The following is a 17761-nucleotide window of genomic DNA, read 5'->3' on the forward strand; positions in this document are numbered from 1 at the left end:
GAATTGCTTCATTGACACCCTTTGTTTTGTTTTTCTTCCCAGAAAAACATACTGCTAGATTTCCAAATCTCACTATGATCATGATTCATGAAGATGAGCACAACTTGGTACGTGACCAACACCTTGTAAAATTAAATGTTTGACACCAAATTTACATATGAACCAACGAGCCACTCTAGAAGTAACTTTTTTTTTTTTTTTTGGGACAAAACCACTCTAGAAGTAACCTTTTCCTTGATTATAACTTGAAACTGCAGTCTCTCTTATGTTTCTATCAGTTAAAAATGATTCAAATATGTTTTTCCCTTTTCTAATTTACATGACGCAATTATATATATATTTTTCTTTTACAAACACCAGTTCTACTTCTATCTTTACCACAGACATGTTTAGTATGGCTATTAAAAGCAGTTAAAAGGGTTAGACAAATGAGAATAATTTATCTTGTATTTTCTTACTATTATCTTATTTTAAATCATTCAAACCGCATACTATAGGATATATTATTTAGTAACAGAGTGACAATAAGAAAAAAAAATGATTATTGAGAAACAGAATATTAATCTGTCGCTTTTTAATTTATTGTCCCTAGGTAAGTTGATGAAAAAGAAATAAAACAAGTTTAATTGTGTATGTGTTTCTATTTAATTGGATCTATTAAAATTAAGTGTCTGGGTAAAAATTTAAATTTAATACGATGAGAATGACATATTGTGGTTCATAGTTCATTCCCTTACAAGAATCCCTATTGGGAGAAACAACATAGTGCTGTGTAGGCCTGGGCATTTTAACCGAATCCGAAACCCGAATCCGATTCCAATCCAAAATGGGCAGTTCGGTTTGGATTTGGGTAGTATTAAATATCCGATCGGATTTAGTTTTCTTGAAATTTGGATACCTGATCGGATTCGGATATTATCCGATATCCGAAATAGATCCAAATCAATCCGAAATAAATACAAAAATGCATCTAAGTGGGTTTGAACCCAGTACCTTAGTCATTAATTAATTGATGTATCATAAACTATTTTGTCACCTTGATTATTCTTACATATATAAAAACATTAAGTATATATATATATATATATATTCTAAATTTGACTTATTTTTTTCTTTCTCAATCAACAGAATCCAGGATTGTATTTTTTTCAATACCCAGATCAATTTTACTAGAAACATGACAAGCAAATCTACAAAAGAAAAAAAAAAGAAAAGGTGATACTTTGTGGAGTTTAAGGAGTGAGTGATGTTGGAAGATAAATATGAATCATATAATATAATCTGCTATAGATATTGTTAGACTTAGTAGAGAATTTAAAGGATTTGATTCTTGAAGTGGTGGCCATGGATAAACAAAACTAGAGTTTTTGGCTGAAGAAAAAAGAGATGAAGAAGAAGGAGACAAGAAGAGAGAGGTAGAAAGTATTTTTTTTTTTCACGAGAGAAGAAAAAAGATTTTTTTGTTTTTTATGAATTCGGGTAACCCAAAATTACCCAAACCCGAACCCGAAGCCAAATTACCCAAACTCGACCCGATATTATAAAATATCCGATCGAATTTTATATCTTTACATCCGAAAATTCGAAAACCCGAATATCCGAACCCGAATCTGATCGGATACCCAAATACCCAGGGCTAGTGCTGTGGACACTTTTACTCTCATCATTGTCTTCCACATATTTTAGTAAATATACACACATAGTATATATATATATATAGTATATATATATATACACATTAATTAGACAACGTCAACAAACTTTTATCAAACACAATTTGATCGTCAACAAAATGTTTGACATGGTTTACTTAAATTTTTGCGAATTCCATTACTAAGTTGAATTCTATACAAAATCTAATTGTTGAAACGATGGCCTCTAAGGTACTTGGAGATAAGTTTCCTGGACTTTTCAGCCACCTAGTTAGTTAGAGTGAACTCTATCGTTTGCTTGTTTTTAATGCTATATAAACATTTGTTTTTGAACAAAATGCTAATAAACTTTTATTAGTCAGATATATGTGGATGAATTTGATACCAATAATATCGTCGATCAAATGTCTAGCCGAACCGAAGTTATTAATTTTTGTTGTTGTTAGGTATACTTATGAAATCTAGTGGTCCATATATAATTTTAAGGATATGTTGTTAAACCATTCCAAGTTTATAGTATGTCCATAATAAATTTCTTTTTACAAGAGAGAAAATGCAAAAAAAACAAAAAAATGAAAGCAAACTTAAGATATTTACGGTAGACAACGTAGCAATGGAGGCTGTCTCTGCGGTCCAACATTGTAAGCAAATTTAAGAGACATAAAAAGAAGTATACAAAAAAACGATTAAGAATGTCAAACAAAAGCTCAAAATAGATTTCTCTCAGGCGCTTTTCCCGAGGGAGCGAAAAGAAGTAAACAAAGTTTAAAAAAACAGATCTCACCCACTTTTTACTTCCTTTTCTAGTAACTTATCCGGTTTTCAGACACCTTTCACCGGACTTTGGTTGCAACCGGTGCCCTCCCGGAGTGAGCCCGGCGTAGGAGACGCCCCTCACGTCTGGTCGTCTGCTTCTGTATCCAAGGAACCGGCCCCATCACAAGCATAAACAAAGTAACCTTCACCTACCATGGTTGGTAAGAGTTATGAACAAAGTATGCCAAGCCCACTATGGTAACCTCTTGACTCTCTACCTCTTAAGACTTCCTTTAAATATCTTGAACCCTCTCACCTCAGTGTGAAGAACTGTTTTTCCACCTGCATTTATTACTACTTTTTAGTTAACCCTCAGCTTTTAAAGCAAGAAATCTCAGCCTTAACGGCAAAAAAACTCTTACCTTAGTGTGAAGAACCCTAGCTCCAAGTCAAGGAGATTATAAGGTTTTTTCGACTCCTTCACTATGGAACGGAGAATTCCTTACCACCTGAAAGGAAAAGAAAAGCAAGATGAGTTTGCTCCACCTGCTCGCAGAAGAATCCGAGCACCAGATCTGGAAAATAGGGACCTTATCGAGGAAAACGCCCTTACTCTGATAGGGCGACTCACCAATCCTGCTCAACAGCGGCTATGGTCGCTCATACCTTTCTTATCCAACAGATGGAATCTCCGAGGTAAAGCCACCGGATCTGACTTAGGGAATGGTTGCTTCCAATTTCTCTTCGAATATGAAGAAGACATGAACAAGGTCCTAGCCAACAGACCATACCACTTCGATAGATGGATGGTCATACTCCAGAAATGGGAACCTATCATCTCCCCATCCTTTCCATCTAAAATTCCTTTTTGGATCGACATCAAAGGATTACCAAAACACTACTGGAAACCTGAAATGGTTGACTCCATTGGCGAGGGAGTGGGCGAGCTTTTAGATCAGGAAATCACCTCCACTATGATCAAAATGCGCATTCTGGTAGATGGCCTCCAACCACTCATTAAGGAGACTATAGTGGAATTCCAAGATGGTAGCAAAGCCCTCATCTCCCTGGAATACAAAGGCTTGAAAAATCACTGCTCCTACTGCAATAGACTGTCGCATGAAAAGAAAGAGTGCCCGGGACTAGTTAAAACAACCAGAGAAAGCTCGAGAGAACTTACCACAAATCAGCCCCCAGCCAAAAGAACAAGCTCACCCTCCTCAGGACGCAATGGCTCCTCTCATCATCCCGGACACAACAACTACTCCCGCCAAACGGGCTCATCGGGACCAATCCTTTCTCAAGGAAGATATCCGGAGAATAGACACCAAAGCCTCAGAGCTTATTCGGCACCAAGAGGGACTCACCAACCCCCAATACACTCTACAAGAATGAATAGACAACCTCAAAGTTATTCTAGAGAGACCCCTTCCAGACATCACCCGAGACAACTGTTCCCTGAACGCAGGACCCAGCACTGGCAATGGAGGGAAAAATCTCAGAGCAAAGATCGAAGCACAAACATACCTATGGACTTCTCTGAAACCTCACGTCCCCGACGCCCCCCTCTTGAAAGAGAGACTGAACCAGAGGTCACTCCTTCCCGGAATACACTTCCCCCTCCCCCCCTTTGATTCCTTCACGAGAAGAAGTTATGGGCGAGCTCCGTGATGTCACTATCCAATATGTAAGCGTTACTGACCCTACGGAACAAGCTGCTAGAAAACAAAGGGTTATCCAAGGAGAGGCCCGAAACCTAATGGCGGAGACAGCCTCCCAAATCATCACAAACGGTACAATCGCAAACAGAGAGTTTGAAGAGAGGCAACCTGATTTGAGTCAAGACTTCCCGCGACACCCAGCTTTAACTGCTAAGCGTAGAGAGGGAACAGAAAAGAAAAAACGAGGCTGTCCTCCAATCAACAAAGCTGCAAGCAAAGGACAAACACAACTGTTAGGTGCTAAATCCAGCAAGAGAAACAAGGTGCTCATTCAAAACTCACCTAAGCGAAGAACCAATCCTGAGAACCATACATCCCATGGTGGAGAGAACACTGTGAACAACGACACTGGAGGACAGGGTAGACAAAGTCACCAAAATTTGTCAAGACAAAATGACAACAGACCATCTACAAGTAGAGCCCCACCGCAGGCTACCATTATACCAGCCATTGTAAGGACCAAGGAGGGTTTTCGGGACCCTCCGCAACCTCTTCCTTAAGAACGCTGAGCTGGAACTGTTGTGGTTTGGAGAATCCCATGACAGTTCGCAGACTCCGGGAGTTACATAAACGTTTCTCCCCAGACATAATTTTCCTCATGGAGACAAAGAATGCTGATGACTTTGTTCTCACTAAACTCAAAGGTCTAAACTACTCAGCAATCAAACTCGTATCACCTCATGGCCAGGGAGGTGGGGGTCTTGCTCTCCTCTGGAAAAATCATATTGAACTCAAGGTTCTCCAGGAAAGCCTAAACTTCATTGATACATCCATCAGAGCAGAAGGAAAAAGCTTCTTCGCAACCTTCATCTGTGGTGAACCTGATAAGGCAAAGCGGAAACTAGTGTGGGATCAGATAACTGATATAGGCAAAGTGAGAAGTGAACCATGGCTGTTAACAGGTGATTTTAACGATATGATAGACTCATGGAGGCCCAGCTAGACCAGAGGGATCCTTCATTGATTTACGCACAATGATGTCAGAACTTGACCTCTTCGATCTGCAACATTCCGGGAACTTCTTATCATGGCGAGGTCAACGGTACAATCACTTAGTGCACTGCAGACTTGACAGATCAATGTCGAATACTTCCTGGGCTGAGGCCTATCCCTCATGACGCTCCCAATACCTCGAATTTGAAGGCTCTGATCACAGACCCCTAATGACTTTCTTTGACCTACACCACAAAAAGAAAAAGGGCATCTTTAGATATGACAAAATGTTAAAACGCAACAAGGAATTCACGCAGCTCATTAAGACAAGCTGGAGGCCAAAGGAAGAAGAACAATTTGAATTGAAAATCAATAGATGTAGAACTGCCCTCATCCGGTGGACCAAACAGCACCATTTCAACAGCCAAAAGAGGATAGAGGAGGCTCGTCATAAACTAGATATCGCCATGTCAGATCCCTCAGCTAACACCCTGTTGATAGCGGCAATAAATGATGAGTTTAAACAAGCTTACAGTGATGAAGAGGCTTTCTGGAAGCAGAGAAGCCGACAGTTGTGGCTGACCCTCGGAGATAAGAATACGGGATATTTCCATGCTATCACCAAGGGAAGAAAAACAATCAATAAACTTGCTGTTTTAGAAGATGATAATGGACAAGCTTGGTACGAAGAGAATAAGATCCTAGAAGTCATAACAAACTACTACAATGACCTGTTTTAATCCGCAGGAGGGTATGATTCCACAACGGTGCAGGAGGCGCTGTCTCCTTGCATCTCTGAGGATACAAACCAAAGCCTGATCTCCCTGCCATCACAAGAAGAGATCAAGGCGGCTTGCTTCTCCATTCATGCTGACAAAGCCCCGGGGCCAGATGGATTTTCTGCCAGCTTCTTTCAATCGAACTGGCAAACAGTGGGAACTCAGATCATCACTGAAGTCCAGAGTTTCTTATCCACGGGTGTCTTAACAAACAATATAAACAAGACATATGTTCGCCTGATCCCTAAAATCACAAGTCCAAAGAAAATGTCAGACTATAGGCCCATTGCCCTGTGCAACGTATACTATAAAATCATTTCAAAAATCCTTACCAGAAGGCTGCAACCCATCCTGCACATGATTGTGTCAGAGAACCAATCCGCCTTTGTCCCGGGAAGAGCCATCTCCGACAATGTTCTCATAACACATGAAGTCCTCCATTACCTACATGCCTCCACAACAAAACAAAGATGTTATATGGCAGTTAAAATTGACATGAGCAAGGCTTATGACAGGATTGAATGGGAATTTATATCTAAGGTATTGGAACGACTAGGATTTCACCCTACCTGGACAAACTGGATCATGCAATGTGTTACCACTGTGAGCTATTCCTATCTCTTAAATGAGTCAGCACAAGGACTGGTAACCCCCAAGCGCAGTATTAGACAGGGAGACCCGCTATCCCCCTATCTCTTCATCCTGTGTAGTGAAGTACTGACTGGCCTATGCAAGAAAGCTCAGGATGAGAAAACGCTTACAGGAATCAAAGTTGGGAAACACAGTCCAAGGCTCAGCCACTTACTCTTCGTAGACGACACCATGTTCTTCTGCAAAACGGACCAACAAAACTGCAACACTTTGCAACGAATCCTTCACGAGTATGAACGAGCATCAGGAAAAATGATAAACGCAGCAAAGTCTGCGATCACTTTCTCTGCTAAAACAACCCCTGAAACAAAAAACAGAATCAAATCTCATCTGGGGATCCAAAGAGAGGGAGGACTTGGTAAATATTTGGGGCTCCCTGAACTCTTTGGCAGGAAAAAGAAGGACCTGTTTACAGCAATAGTGGATAGAATCCGCCAGAGAGCTTGCAGTTGGTCCTCCCGCCGTCTCACTGTCGCGGGGAAAACAACAATGCTAAAGTCGGTACTAGCTGCAATGCCAACATACTCCATGTCCTGCTTTAAGCTCTCCTGCTCCCTGTACAAGCGTATACAGTCAGTCCTAACTCGCTTCTGGTGGGACTCGAGCATGGAGAAAAAGAAAATGTGTTGGGTTGCCTGGGAGAAACTTACAAGAGCAAAAGGAGAAGGAGGCCTAGGTTTTCGCGACTTACAGTGCTTCAATGATACACTCCTGGCCAAAGTAAGCTGGAGAATCTTGACAAAACCCAAATGCTTGTTAGCCAGAGTCCTCCTTGGTAAATACTGTTACAAAACCCCTTTTCTAGAAAGCAAACCCCCGTCTTCGTCCTCCCATGGCTGGAGAGGCATCCTTATTGGTAAAGAGCTCCTGAAAACACAGTTGGGAAGAGTAATTGGTAACGGGTTTGACACCCTTATCTGGAAAGATCCTTGGATCTCTCTTACCTCCCTAACGGTGCCAATGGGACCAGCTCCTCAAGATTCAGCAAACCTAAAGGTCCACCACCTGATATCTCCGGAGACACTGGACTGGGACAAAGAAAGAGTGATGCAAACTCTCCCAGGATATGCAGATCAAATCCTGGAGATCAAATTAAGTACATTGGGGGGAAAAGATAGCTACGCTTGGCTAGCCACAACATCCGGAACCTACTCCACAAAGTCGGGCTACTATGAGAGCATTGTTCAGCAACCGACGCCTACCCTGCTGCAGGATACGTTTAAAGATTTCAAATGGAAAGAGCACATATGGAGTATAAAAACATCCCCGAAGATCAAATTTTTTCTATGGAAATTAATGAGGGAAGCCTTACCTGTGGGAGAGAATCTCAAATCCCGACAAGTCAATCTGACGGCCTACTGCCCTTTCTGTGCGGGTGAAGAAACCTCAACCCACCTTTTCTTCTCCTGCCCCTACGCAAAACAGGTTTGGGAACAGACCCCGGTCCAACATCAGATCCAATCAGATATTTTCACCACAAATGTAGAGGCGTTTGGAACTCTCCAGAAAAGTATATGCTTACCGCCAACCGGGATTGGACAAGGCCCCCTTTACCCCTGGATATTGTGGAAAATCTGGACTGCTCGCAACCATCAAATCTTTGAGAAAAGTCATGACCCTCCAAACGTAATAGTATGAGATGCAGTCATTTTAGCTCGGGAATGGCAAGAGGCACAAGCACCAGAGGAAGATCGGAAACTCAATCAACGAAACCAGAGACAACAACCCCCACCATCAGGTGTAATACTTGGGTTCTCCGATGCTGCCTGGGATCGAACATCGAGATCTGCAGGACTGGGACACTCAGATCGAGCCATGAACACTCAACGCTCGAACTCCCTCAAGATGAATCATGTTGGATCACCGCTTCTGGCAGAAAGAATTGCCCTTCTCAAAGCCTTGACCCAAGCATCGGTTCTAGGTTTTTCAAAACTTTCCTTAGCTTCGGATTCGACTCAATTGATCGAAGCCATCAAATCGGAGACTCTTCACAAAGAGCTCCATGGGATTCTACATGATATCTGCATTATCTCTTCTAATTTTCAAGAACTTTCTTTTCGATACATTCCCAGGGAGCAAAATAAGAAAGCGATCTTAAACGTCCCTCTTTTTGTAAGAGACAACTTTAATTAATTAATGAAAGCATACTGTGTTTGCCAAAAAAAAAAAAGAAAAAAAATAGAAGTATACTTGAGAGAGAATCTACACTGTGACGTGTAAGATAATTACGGTAGACAACGTAGCAACGGAGGCTGTCTCTGCGGTCCAACATTGTACGGACAAAGGTTGGAACCTTTAATAATCTCGTGCCTCCCAAACTGCTTTACAAACATTTGCACAACAATATTAAATACACGGAAGTCCTTTTTTTTTTTTTTGCTTTTTTCTTTCATTAAATATCTAAGTGACGACAAAAAAAAATATATATCTAACTAAAATGTTTGATTAAAACAATTCAGCCAATGAGATGGTCATAAATTCAAATATATTTGATTTTCTGCATGAAAGTTTCTAAAATGCTCTAAAACACCCATAAAACAAGGAGTATATATTTTGCAATTTTTTCTTTCCTATATCTTACATTGTAAGATTATCTTGAAAACTGTATGTACTTGAGCCCATAAACCAAAAATTTGTGAACAAAAGATTTGACTTGATTTATATCTAATCTCAGGAAGATATAGTATTTAATAAGCACATAATTATATTTAAATGATCTTAGTAAGAATTTTATGAATTTTGAGATGGTTGGTTCCATCATTTATATATATATATATATATATATATATATATACATGGACTTTATATAGAAAATTATGAAGTTTTTGTGAATACTAAATAGCATTTCACTGGAATATTTCTGTATGAACTATGTCGTATATATCTATAATTTAAACGTTGTCTATAATTTTTATTTAAAATCAATATTTATAGGGTCGGGTTTGAAGGTTTTAAAGATATGGGGACACTATATAAATATTGTGAAGTCAATTAAGAGTAGAAAAGGACAGTGTATTGCGTGGTAGCAGTTGTTGCGACATACCTTCACAATTTAATTTTAAACCAATAAGTGGAAGTCAAATGTCAAAACGTTACGTTAAAATATATGTATATATGTATATATGTAGGGTTATACTGACCAATATACGTAGACACAGACATTACTGCGTAGAGGACCACCGGTCTATATATGGGTGTATGTATGTCAGTCTTAAGTCTATGTTATGGTCGTTAGAATTTGTCCTATTCTTTAAATTTGATAGGGCCATTTCAATAATACGTTACTTCAGTCCGTTCACAGATATAGTTTTGCATGATGTACTTTCAATTTTTTTTTGTTCTTGGATATCAGAGTAGTCATGTTATCTATATATACATTTTCAGAAACATTTATGAAAAAAATTCTCAAGTTCTAACTTATTTACAGAGAATGCCATTGTGTTTTTTGGAAACAATTACAAACGGGTCGGTTTTAGTGAGGATCCGCGTATTATTTTCTGGATCCTTTGTATTCGGACTAATTGAGTAATGGAAGGATCCGTAATTGAGAAATGAAACCCATTTCCAAATAATTAAAACCCTAAAAGTTGTTTGCGACTCAATTCTACGGATCAAGCCGAGGAGGCGGCAGTGAAGAATCTCTTTATCGTTTTTTCATTGGAATAAGATCAAATCTCGAGTGATGAAACTAATCTCAATCCTAGAGGTAAATTTGATCTGCTAGGTTTTGCTTTGTTTTCTTTGATTCTAAACGATCAATATTATTCTAGGTTTGCTTTGCTTCTCAACTGCCGTTGTTTGATCCGGTGGCTGGTAGGATACTACATCGGCTTTGTGGTTCATATGGTTATGACATTCTTCAGTGTCTTATCAGAATATGTGATTAAACTTATCTGCTGTTTTTGGTACAGTTGGCTTGGATAGAGGAACAAACACTTGACTAGCTTGATTTCTTTGTTGGGTCTCCCCGGTAAACTCATCTTAAATCCGTAAATTAATAATCATTTTTTATCAATTTATATTCTAGATTTGATGTAAATATGTATCTGTGAAAAGGTTGAATCTGAAATTTTTGTATGAAACATTAGTTTATGATCTTTTTATCTGAGTATGTTTTTTTGTTATGATGATTAGATCATATGAAGCATCTCTGATATTGGTTAGGCTTCTCAAATGTTTCTTCTAATTCTTTTATTGTGCATCAGCAGATATGATATGGTTTTGAAGGATGGACTAGTTTCACAACCAAATTTGTCATCTTAATCTCATTTGCGAGTTTCAAGCCAACCACATGAGATTATTTGCACATTGCCAAACAGTTATCTTTTTCGATTTCCACTACTCATTAATCAGTTTGGTTGGCCCCATCAATGACATTTCCACTGCTCATTAAACATGCTTTCTCCATATGAAGTGATGATATATTTTGCTTCCTGGGAACATGTTTATTCTCTTGATGAGAGAGGGATCTTCTTCAAAACAGTGATTGTAAACAGATATCCTGATTGTGAATATATTTCGTTTTACATTTTATCAGGTACGGGGCTGAATGCTTCTACTGCTGCTGCCAATCTATCTAAAGAGAAGGTCAGTTGGGTTTTCTTAGTTTATATACAAACTTCCAACTTTGTTGTATTGGATCCGATTAGTTTGAATTCTGAAATGCAGGACCAGATGTTTGCCTCCAGTAGATTTTCTGAAGACAATGTAGACAATGAAGCTCTTTGCATTGCTGCAAACACTGGTAAAATTATATTCTGGCACTGCAATTTTTAAATTCTTTTATTTTTTTTCACTTCCACGAGACTAACAACTGAGGATTTTTTTTTGTTCTTTTTGTAGAACGTGATGGAAGTGGTTATGTGATACAAAATCATGGAAACAAAAAGAGTCAAAACCTATAAAAAAACATATCTATATTAGCCTGTAATGTCTCAGTTAATGCGAAGCTGCTTGCGATGTAAGTTTATCTTTCTTCTCACTTTTGGGACCAACAGATAAAAGTGACATTATTTTTTAGTCATGATTTTTCTTTATGCTGAGGAACCCTTGAAGGAGATGATGTTATGTTACTTGACATACCTCAACAAGTCAGAGAGGTATCAAACATACCTCAAGTGTGTATTCGTCTAAATCCTCTGCTTCACGAGCTCTGATATTGATTAGGCATAAAGAAACACTATGGGAACTGTTTATCTTTATTTCATTAGAGTCTAGCCATTTCAATCGTATGAGACTGCCTGCCTTAGTCACTCATTTTCGTTGTTACTTACATGTACCTCAATATTTTTAAACCAATATCACAGCAAGAGTGTTTAGAATGTCAATAACTTTTGGTTTAGTTATCTGGTCTCATGGGCGTGAATCCCGGTTTCTTCGTGGGTCACAGGCAGATAAGGATAAGAAGACGAAGGGATAGAAGAATCAGTAAGAGACATGTCGAATGGATGATATTAAGAAGAAATAGAGAAGGAAGGAAGAGATAATATGTCGGTTTTAGTTTTTTTTTTTTTTTGGGTAAATAACCTTTTATCGTATGTACTTTTTTTTTGAGTCTAAGCATTGTCATTTTTCCTTTTTTTAAGTAACCAACAATTTGGTTTCTCCATTATAATATTCATTTGGTAATATATAATTTGGAAATTTATAATAAATTGTGTGATAACAATTGACAAAATTTTCCAGCAATTTTATGAAGGATGAATATTTTATGCTTTATCTATGAATTTACTCCACATTTTAAACTACGTATATATCTTAAATTTAAAAATAGTGATAAATTAATAACAATTAAAACTCGATAAATCAATATATTTTTTTGGTCCCAAATTTTTTTAATGGTTATGCTTAAGAATTGGTAAATTAATAACTCCATAAATGAACTCTATACATTATACACTTTTAAAAAAATCATGAATATGTTTTATACTAACCAAAAGTGAGAGATGCTCAAGATAACATATTATATACACATACTTTAATCCATTAATTAAAAGTTTATAAAAGTAAACAATTAGTATAACTCATAAAAAAACAACATACTTTTATTTTCATTGCACACATAAACTATATATGCTAAACTGTTAGATTATTTATATATGCTAACTATATGATATATAGATTATTTCTAACAAAATAGAAAGCCAAATTATATTGTACTGATATTATTGAAAAACTACAATATAGTTAAAATACTACTATCTCTACAATAAAAAAAAACACTTCTAGACGATTTAAATATTTAATAAACTGTATGATATCGTTCCTATCTTATAAAATAATCTACGATATACACCTAAAACATAGAAATTAGACACTACATAATATATAGATGCAATAAACCATACATTAAGAAAATACAAAAATTAGTTACATATATAGTTAATCTACTAAACAAAATACATTTTGCTTTTTTAAAAAAATAATTAGGCCCGCGGTGTACCGCGGGTGAATATCTAGTTATTCTTATAAGTACATGTGACTGATTACGTTAATCCTCCGATATTATAGGATCAGAATATATAAAGGTTTTGTTTTGGGGTTTTACAATTTTTTTTTTCTTTCTATACGGGCATCTCCAACAACTCCTCAAACCTTCAAGTTTTGAGGGGTTTTAAGTTCCAACAACCCCTTAAATCTTCAAATTTTAAGGGGTTGAATAGTGAACCTTCAAATTTAAGGGTGCACTATTGAGACCCTCAAAATTTTTCATATATTTCATTTAAGTCCTTAAAACTTATATATTTTACAAATCATTATATTAAATTCAATTGTTTGAAAGTTATTTATATAAATTCAAACACATTCAATTAAAATATAAATTATTAATATATGAAAGATACACCATTAAAAACAAATTTTATACAATAATAACATTAATCATATCTTTTTAAGACACACTAATTAATCATATATGTGAGCATTATGGAAAAAATTATATTAAGTAATTTTATATTTTTTTTACTAAATTACATATTAGTTTGTGTAATCATATAAGGTTTTGTATTTATTAATATTGTTTGATACAATTTTTTAATTGTATGTTTTATATTTATATATGAAAGTTTTATCATAATAACTAATTATTAGTAATATTGTGGATTATAATGTGAATATAAAAACTTTTAGAAAAGAATTTGAGGGTGTACCATTGGAGTAACTAACCCTCAAACCTTTATTTTGAAGGTTTACTCCCCTTAAAATGAAGGTGATTGTTGCAGATGCTCTAAGAACAACATCTCCCTTATACATATATCTTTTAATATTAAAGAAGATGACAGTTGAAGAATTATTTAAATCGTTTAAAAGTTAAAAGGAATAGGCTATGACTGATAACCTTTTACCAGTGCAGTATATATAAGCTATATACTCTGCTAATATGATTAATATATAAACACAGTTGATAATTCTAGTGTAGTGATTATCTCTTGCCATAATTTTTTATTTTTCGTTTACGCTTATGTTTTTCAGTTAAATTGTTTTACCATTTTGTCTTTTCAATAAGTGCATGTTACGGATGGAGCGGACTAAACTTTCAACGAATTAGTCAATTTTCTTTCAAGACGAACAATATATAAATCGCAGCAAACTACATACATATATTTTTTTTAAAAACTTTTTTGTGTGTTAACGATCCATAGTTGGTAAACTAAAACTTATAAATGATAAACAAGAAAAAGATCGAAACTACAAACAGTTTGAGCATCCCCACTGTTGTATCCATTTAACGCTCTTGTGCCAATGTCACACTAATTCGATTCATAATATAAATCGAGTGGAATCAGCGGAGCTTATATCATAAACATGAAAGATTAGTTTCTGCACATTCAGCTGAGGATCATCTATTCTATACCATTCTATTAAGCCCATTGATATAAAATATATGCCATTCTATTAAGCCCATTAATATAAAATAGATTATATATACTAGATGACCATGAAATTAAGAAAAATAGATAAATTAACTATGGCCCATGTGTGTATGTCGACTATGTATCTTGAAATTACATAGTTCTCCCTCTTTATCTATTTTTATTTTCTCTTTTTTTCTCTCCTCTGTGTTCGGTTTCCCCTAACAGCGGCTACCATTTTCTCCATTTTCATGTATCTAATGGCGACAATCATCACCACCAAATCCTTTTTATTTCTTACACTACCCCCTTCATTGGATCTCATTTTCCAATTTCCCACTCTTCCGCTGCTGATCTCTCCTTCTATATCTTAATTTCTTCCTTTTGGTTTGGGTTTATCGGTGTCTGCAACGTCGGCATAACATATGAGATTAAGAAAAAATCATGCTATTTATATTTACTTCAAGTGATTATACTATTTTATTAATATCACATGCTCTTTACAAGAAAAATTCATGTAATTTTAAGCTACTGCATGTTTTTTTTCATTCTTGTAAATATATGACATGCTATATATATTTACTTCAAGTGATTATACTAATTTATTAATATCACATGCTATTTATAAGAAAAATTCATGTAATTTTAAGATACTGCATATTTTTTCTTGCCGTAAATTTTTCAAATAAATATTTTATTTTATTAAAGCTATTATTCAAGAGGTTAGTTTAGTCTTTATTCTCCCTTTACCCCACTTGAAAAAATGTTATTTACTAACTATTTCTGTCAAAACGTTATTCTCTTTATTTTTACTTCTACCATGGTTATCTACCAAAGTTGCTCTATAAAATATGGGAGCCTCTTAATCGATAAGGCCCGTTTGTTAATGGAAATATATTTGTTAATATATATTTTCAGTGCTTACATATACTGTATGTACAAACATAATTAAGGATGATGTTGTCAGGAATCAGGATCATGATCATTAGAAGAAGTTTGGTTCTGATTAAGAAGGTTAAACCAAATGGAGTGAAGTATCATATGAAACACATCGTACTTTCTAGGTTTAGTGCTCCACAAGAAATGTCTCTGAACCATCTTCACGTTACTCTGCATCTTTAGATATCTCCTCATAGGAATCTGTAACAGTATCTCCTTCAGCCGTGGAATCTCCTTCTCCGGCACAACTACTGAGAACGCCGACCAATCAAGAACATCACTGAACGGTAGCACGAAGTTATCGGCTATCACCACGGGGACGCACTCGTAGTATATAGCTTCAACGATTCGTGGACTGTTCACTTCGTAACCCATTGGACAAAGACAGTATTTGCTTGACTTCATGTGTTGCACGTAAGTCATTTTCCTAGCTACGTTGTGTGGAAGCGGACCGTAGATTTTCATGTCGTTGTCTTTGTTTCTTCAGTGTTTTAGAAGCTGTGGACGGACACGACCGTGGAGGTTTCCAGCGAAGAAAGCGAGGATGGGACGTTGAGAAACTCTGTTTCCGTTTCCAATGTAGCGTAGTGGTCTCCCGGCGTTTCTTATGGAAGTTTCCGGTAGAGAAACATCTTTTCCCGGGACAAAGATACCGTCTGATAAGTCTGCGTTGCAGAGAGCTTTAATAGTGTTTCGTCTTAGCTCCGGGTGCTCGTTCACTGTGTAAGGACCCTGCACAAGGATGGTTTTGGAAACGGAGATCATAACAAAACAAAGATTGAAGTGATATGTTCGTTAAATATAAACATCTCTATTACCCAATCGTGGCAAGCAACGAGGAAATGATCTGATCCGTGAGTGCGGTTCCAGAATGGGTATTTGATGGAGAGCATGTTGACGTAGTCTCTAAGAAAGATAGACAAAGGTTTGATGTTATGTGATCTAGGGACAAAGATTGTTTTCTGAAGCTGTTTAACACTGTATGGCATGTAGAACAAGTGAGCCTTCTCAGGGTCCTTTGTGACAAACTGTGTGTTCGACTCCATTAACTTCATAAACCAACCTTCGGATGCATATATACCGTTCAAATGCGGTTGGTGAAAGATAGGTTTGTCACCGTCAGGATATATGTAGACCTTTAGTATTAATTCCATAAGCTCATAGCTCCTACAACAAGGGTGAAAGAACATGTGTGAACTTTGGTTCAAATGGACTTGGGTCCCCTTCTGAGATTTGTGTATACCTTTTGAAAACTGAGAGATTGTGAAACACCGGAGCAAACAGATCCGTGTCATTTACGATCTCCGGGGCACGCTGAATCTCTAGTTTTGCATAAGCAAGAGCTTTCTTGGGTGGCAAGGAAAGAGCACGTCTCTGCTCAATTGTAGAGATTCCATTGGAGTGAGTTGAGATAAAAAAAATATAGAGAAATTATTTAAAAAAACCTCTGATTCTGACCTCTGAAGAAGATATAACATGCCGTGTTGCTGGTGGAGGATTAGGGAGAATCAGATCATCTTTAGTCTTCTTTCTTTTCTTCCTTTTACCCCTTTTTCTCGAAAGAACGGTTCCACTTTCTTCAGATGTATTCAGATGCACTTTAGGAGTCGTTGTAAGAGCATTAAAACTTTCAACTTTTGCTTCACTAACAATTTGGATATTCAAATGCAGGGAACCGTTCAAGTAAATAGGCGAAGAAGAAGAAGCAGAAGACTCGGTCACTTCATCATCATCAGAGAAAACTGAAAACGTTGGTGTGTGAAGCAGAATCACGATAGTGGTTATTATAGAACCGAGAAGAAACGCGTTTCTCCATTTGATCCTTTGTCTCCTGAAACCCCTAACTAATTCCTTTATCGAAACCTCTATGAATAGCCGTAAAGGGCTTTTCACATTCACCATATTTAAAAAAAAAAAAAAGAAATTAAAACCCTTAATTGCAAAATTTATCTATGCGTGATGAACACTCCATCACGGATTTTATATATGTATCCCGTTAGGGCTTCCTTTATGTTTTTAATCTCCGATTCAAACTCACAAACCCTAATTCCGCAATAGATCAATAAACGTCCTGATCATTCCACACAAACAAAAAAAATGATCCATTTGAGATTCTAGTAACTGCAAAAAAACAAAAAAAGACCCTAAATCAAGAAACGGACATGTATACCTTGAATTGATCTTTGCGATTCTTGAAGTGGGGATTTTGGCTGACAGAGAAGAATGGATCGGAGATCTCTCGATCCAAAGAGAGAGATGTAGATGGAGAGGTTATTGTTAAGTAGATGGTAACGGTAATGTTATGTTTTTCTTTTTCTTCCGTATTGTTAGCTTAACTTGCCTATAATTAACCTTAATTAATTCCAATTTTAGGAATACAATTTATTATCGGATCTTATCGTGTTATTACTTATATCTCTAGTGTGAGAGCTGACGTTTACATACATCAGTCTATATAGCCTGCTAGCGTAATTCAAGAA

The 17761-nt window shown here is 36.7% G+C and overlaps 1 protein-coding gene, 1 long non-coding RNA gene and 1 pseudogene across 4 annotated transcripts; 2 read left to right on the forward strand and 1 right to left on the reverse strand.

Annotated features, from left to right (window-relative positions):
* LOC109127959 lies at window positions 4063-8130 on the forward strand. The gene is made up of 3 exons (XM_019233584.1): window positions 4063-4489; window positions 4675-5031; window positions 5810-8130. Exons 1-3 carry the CDS (start codon window positions 4063-4065, stop codon window positions 8128-8130), a joined length of 3105 nt encoding a protein of 1034 aa, XP_019089129.1.
* On the forward strand, window positions 10016-12124 carry LOC104731911. Of its 3 annotated transcripts, XR_002034603.1 has the most exons (8): window positions 10016-10198; window positions 10263-10305; window positions 10404-10462; window positions 10701-10810; window positions 11030-11079; window positions 11161-11236; window positions 11335-11591; window positions 11882-12124. It is a non-coding gene; the product is annotated as an uncharacterized LOC104731911 (long non-coding RNA). The 3 variants fall into 3 exon arrangements; XR_758683.2 differs by lacking the exon at window positions 10263-10305 and having other exon boundaries at window positions 10020-10198; XR_758684.2 differs by lacking the exons at window positions 10263-10305; window positions 10701-10810 and having other exon boundaries at window positions 10024-10198.
* On the reverse strand, window positions 15202-17540 carry LOC104731912 (annotated as a pseudogene).

The sequence above is a fragment of the Camelina sativa genome, chromosome 12 (genome assembly GCF_000633955.1).
Source record: "Camelina sativa cultivar DH55 chromosome 12, Cs, whole genome shotgun sequence".
Classification (NCBI taxonomy): Eukaryota; Viridiplantae; Streptophyta; class Magnoliopsida; order Brassicales; family Brassicaceae; genus Camelina; species Camelina sativa.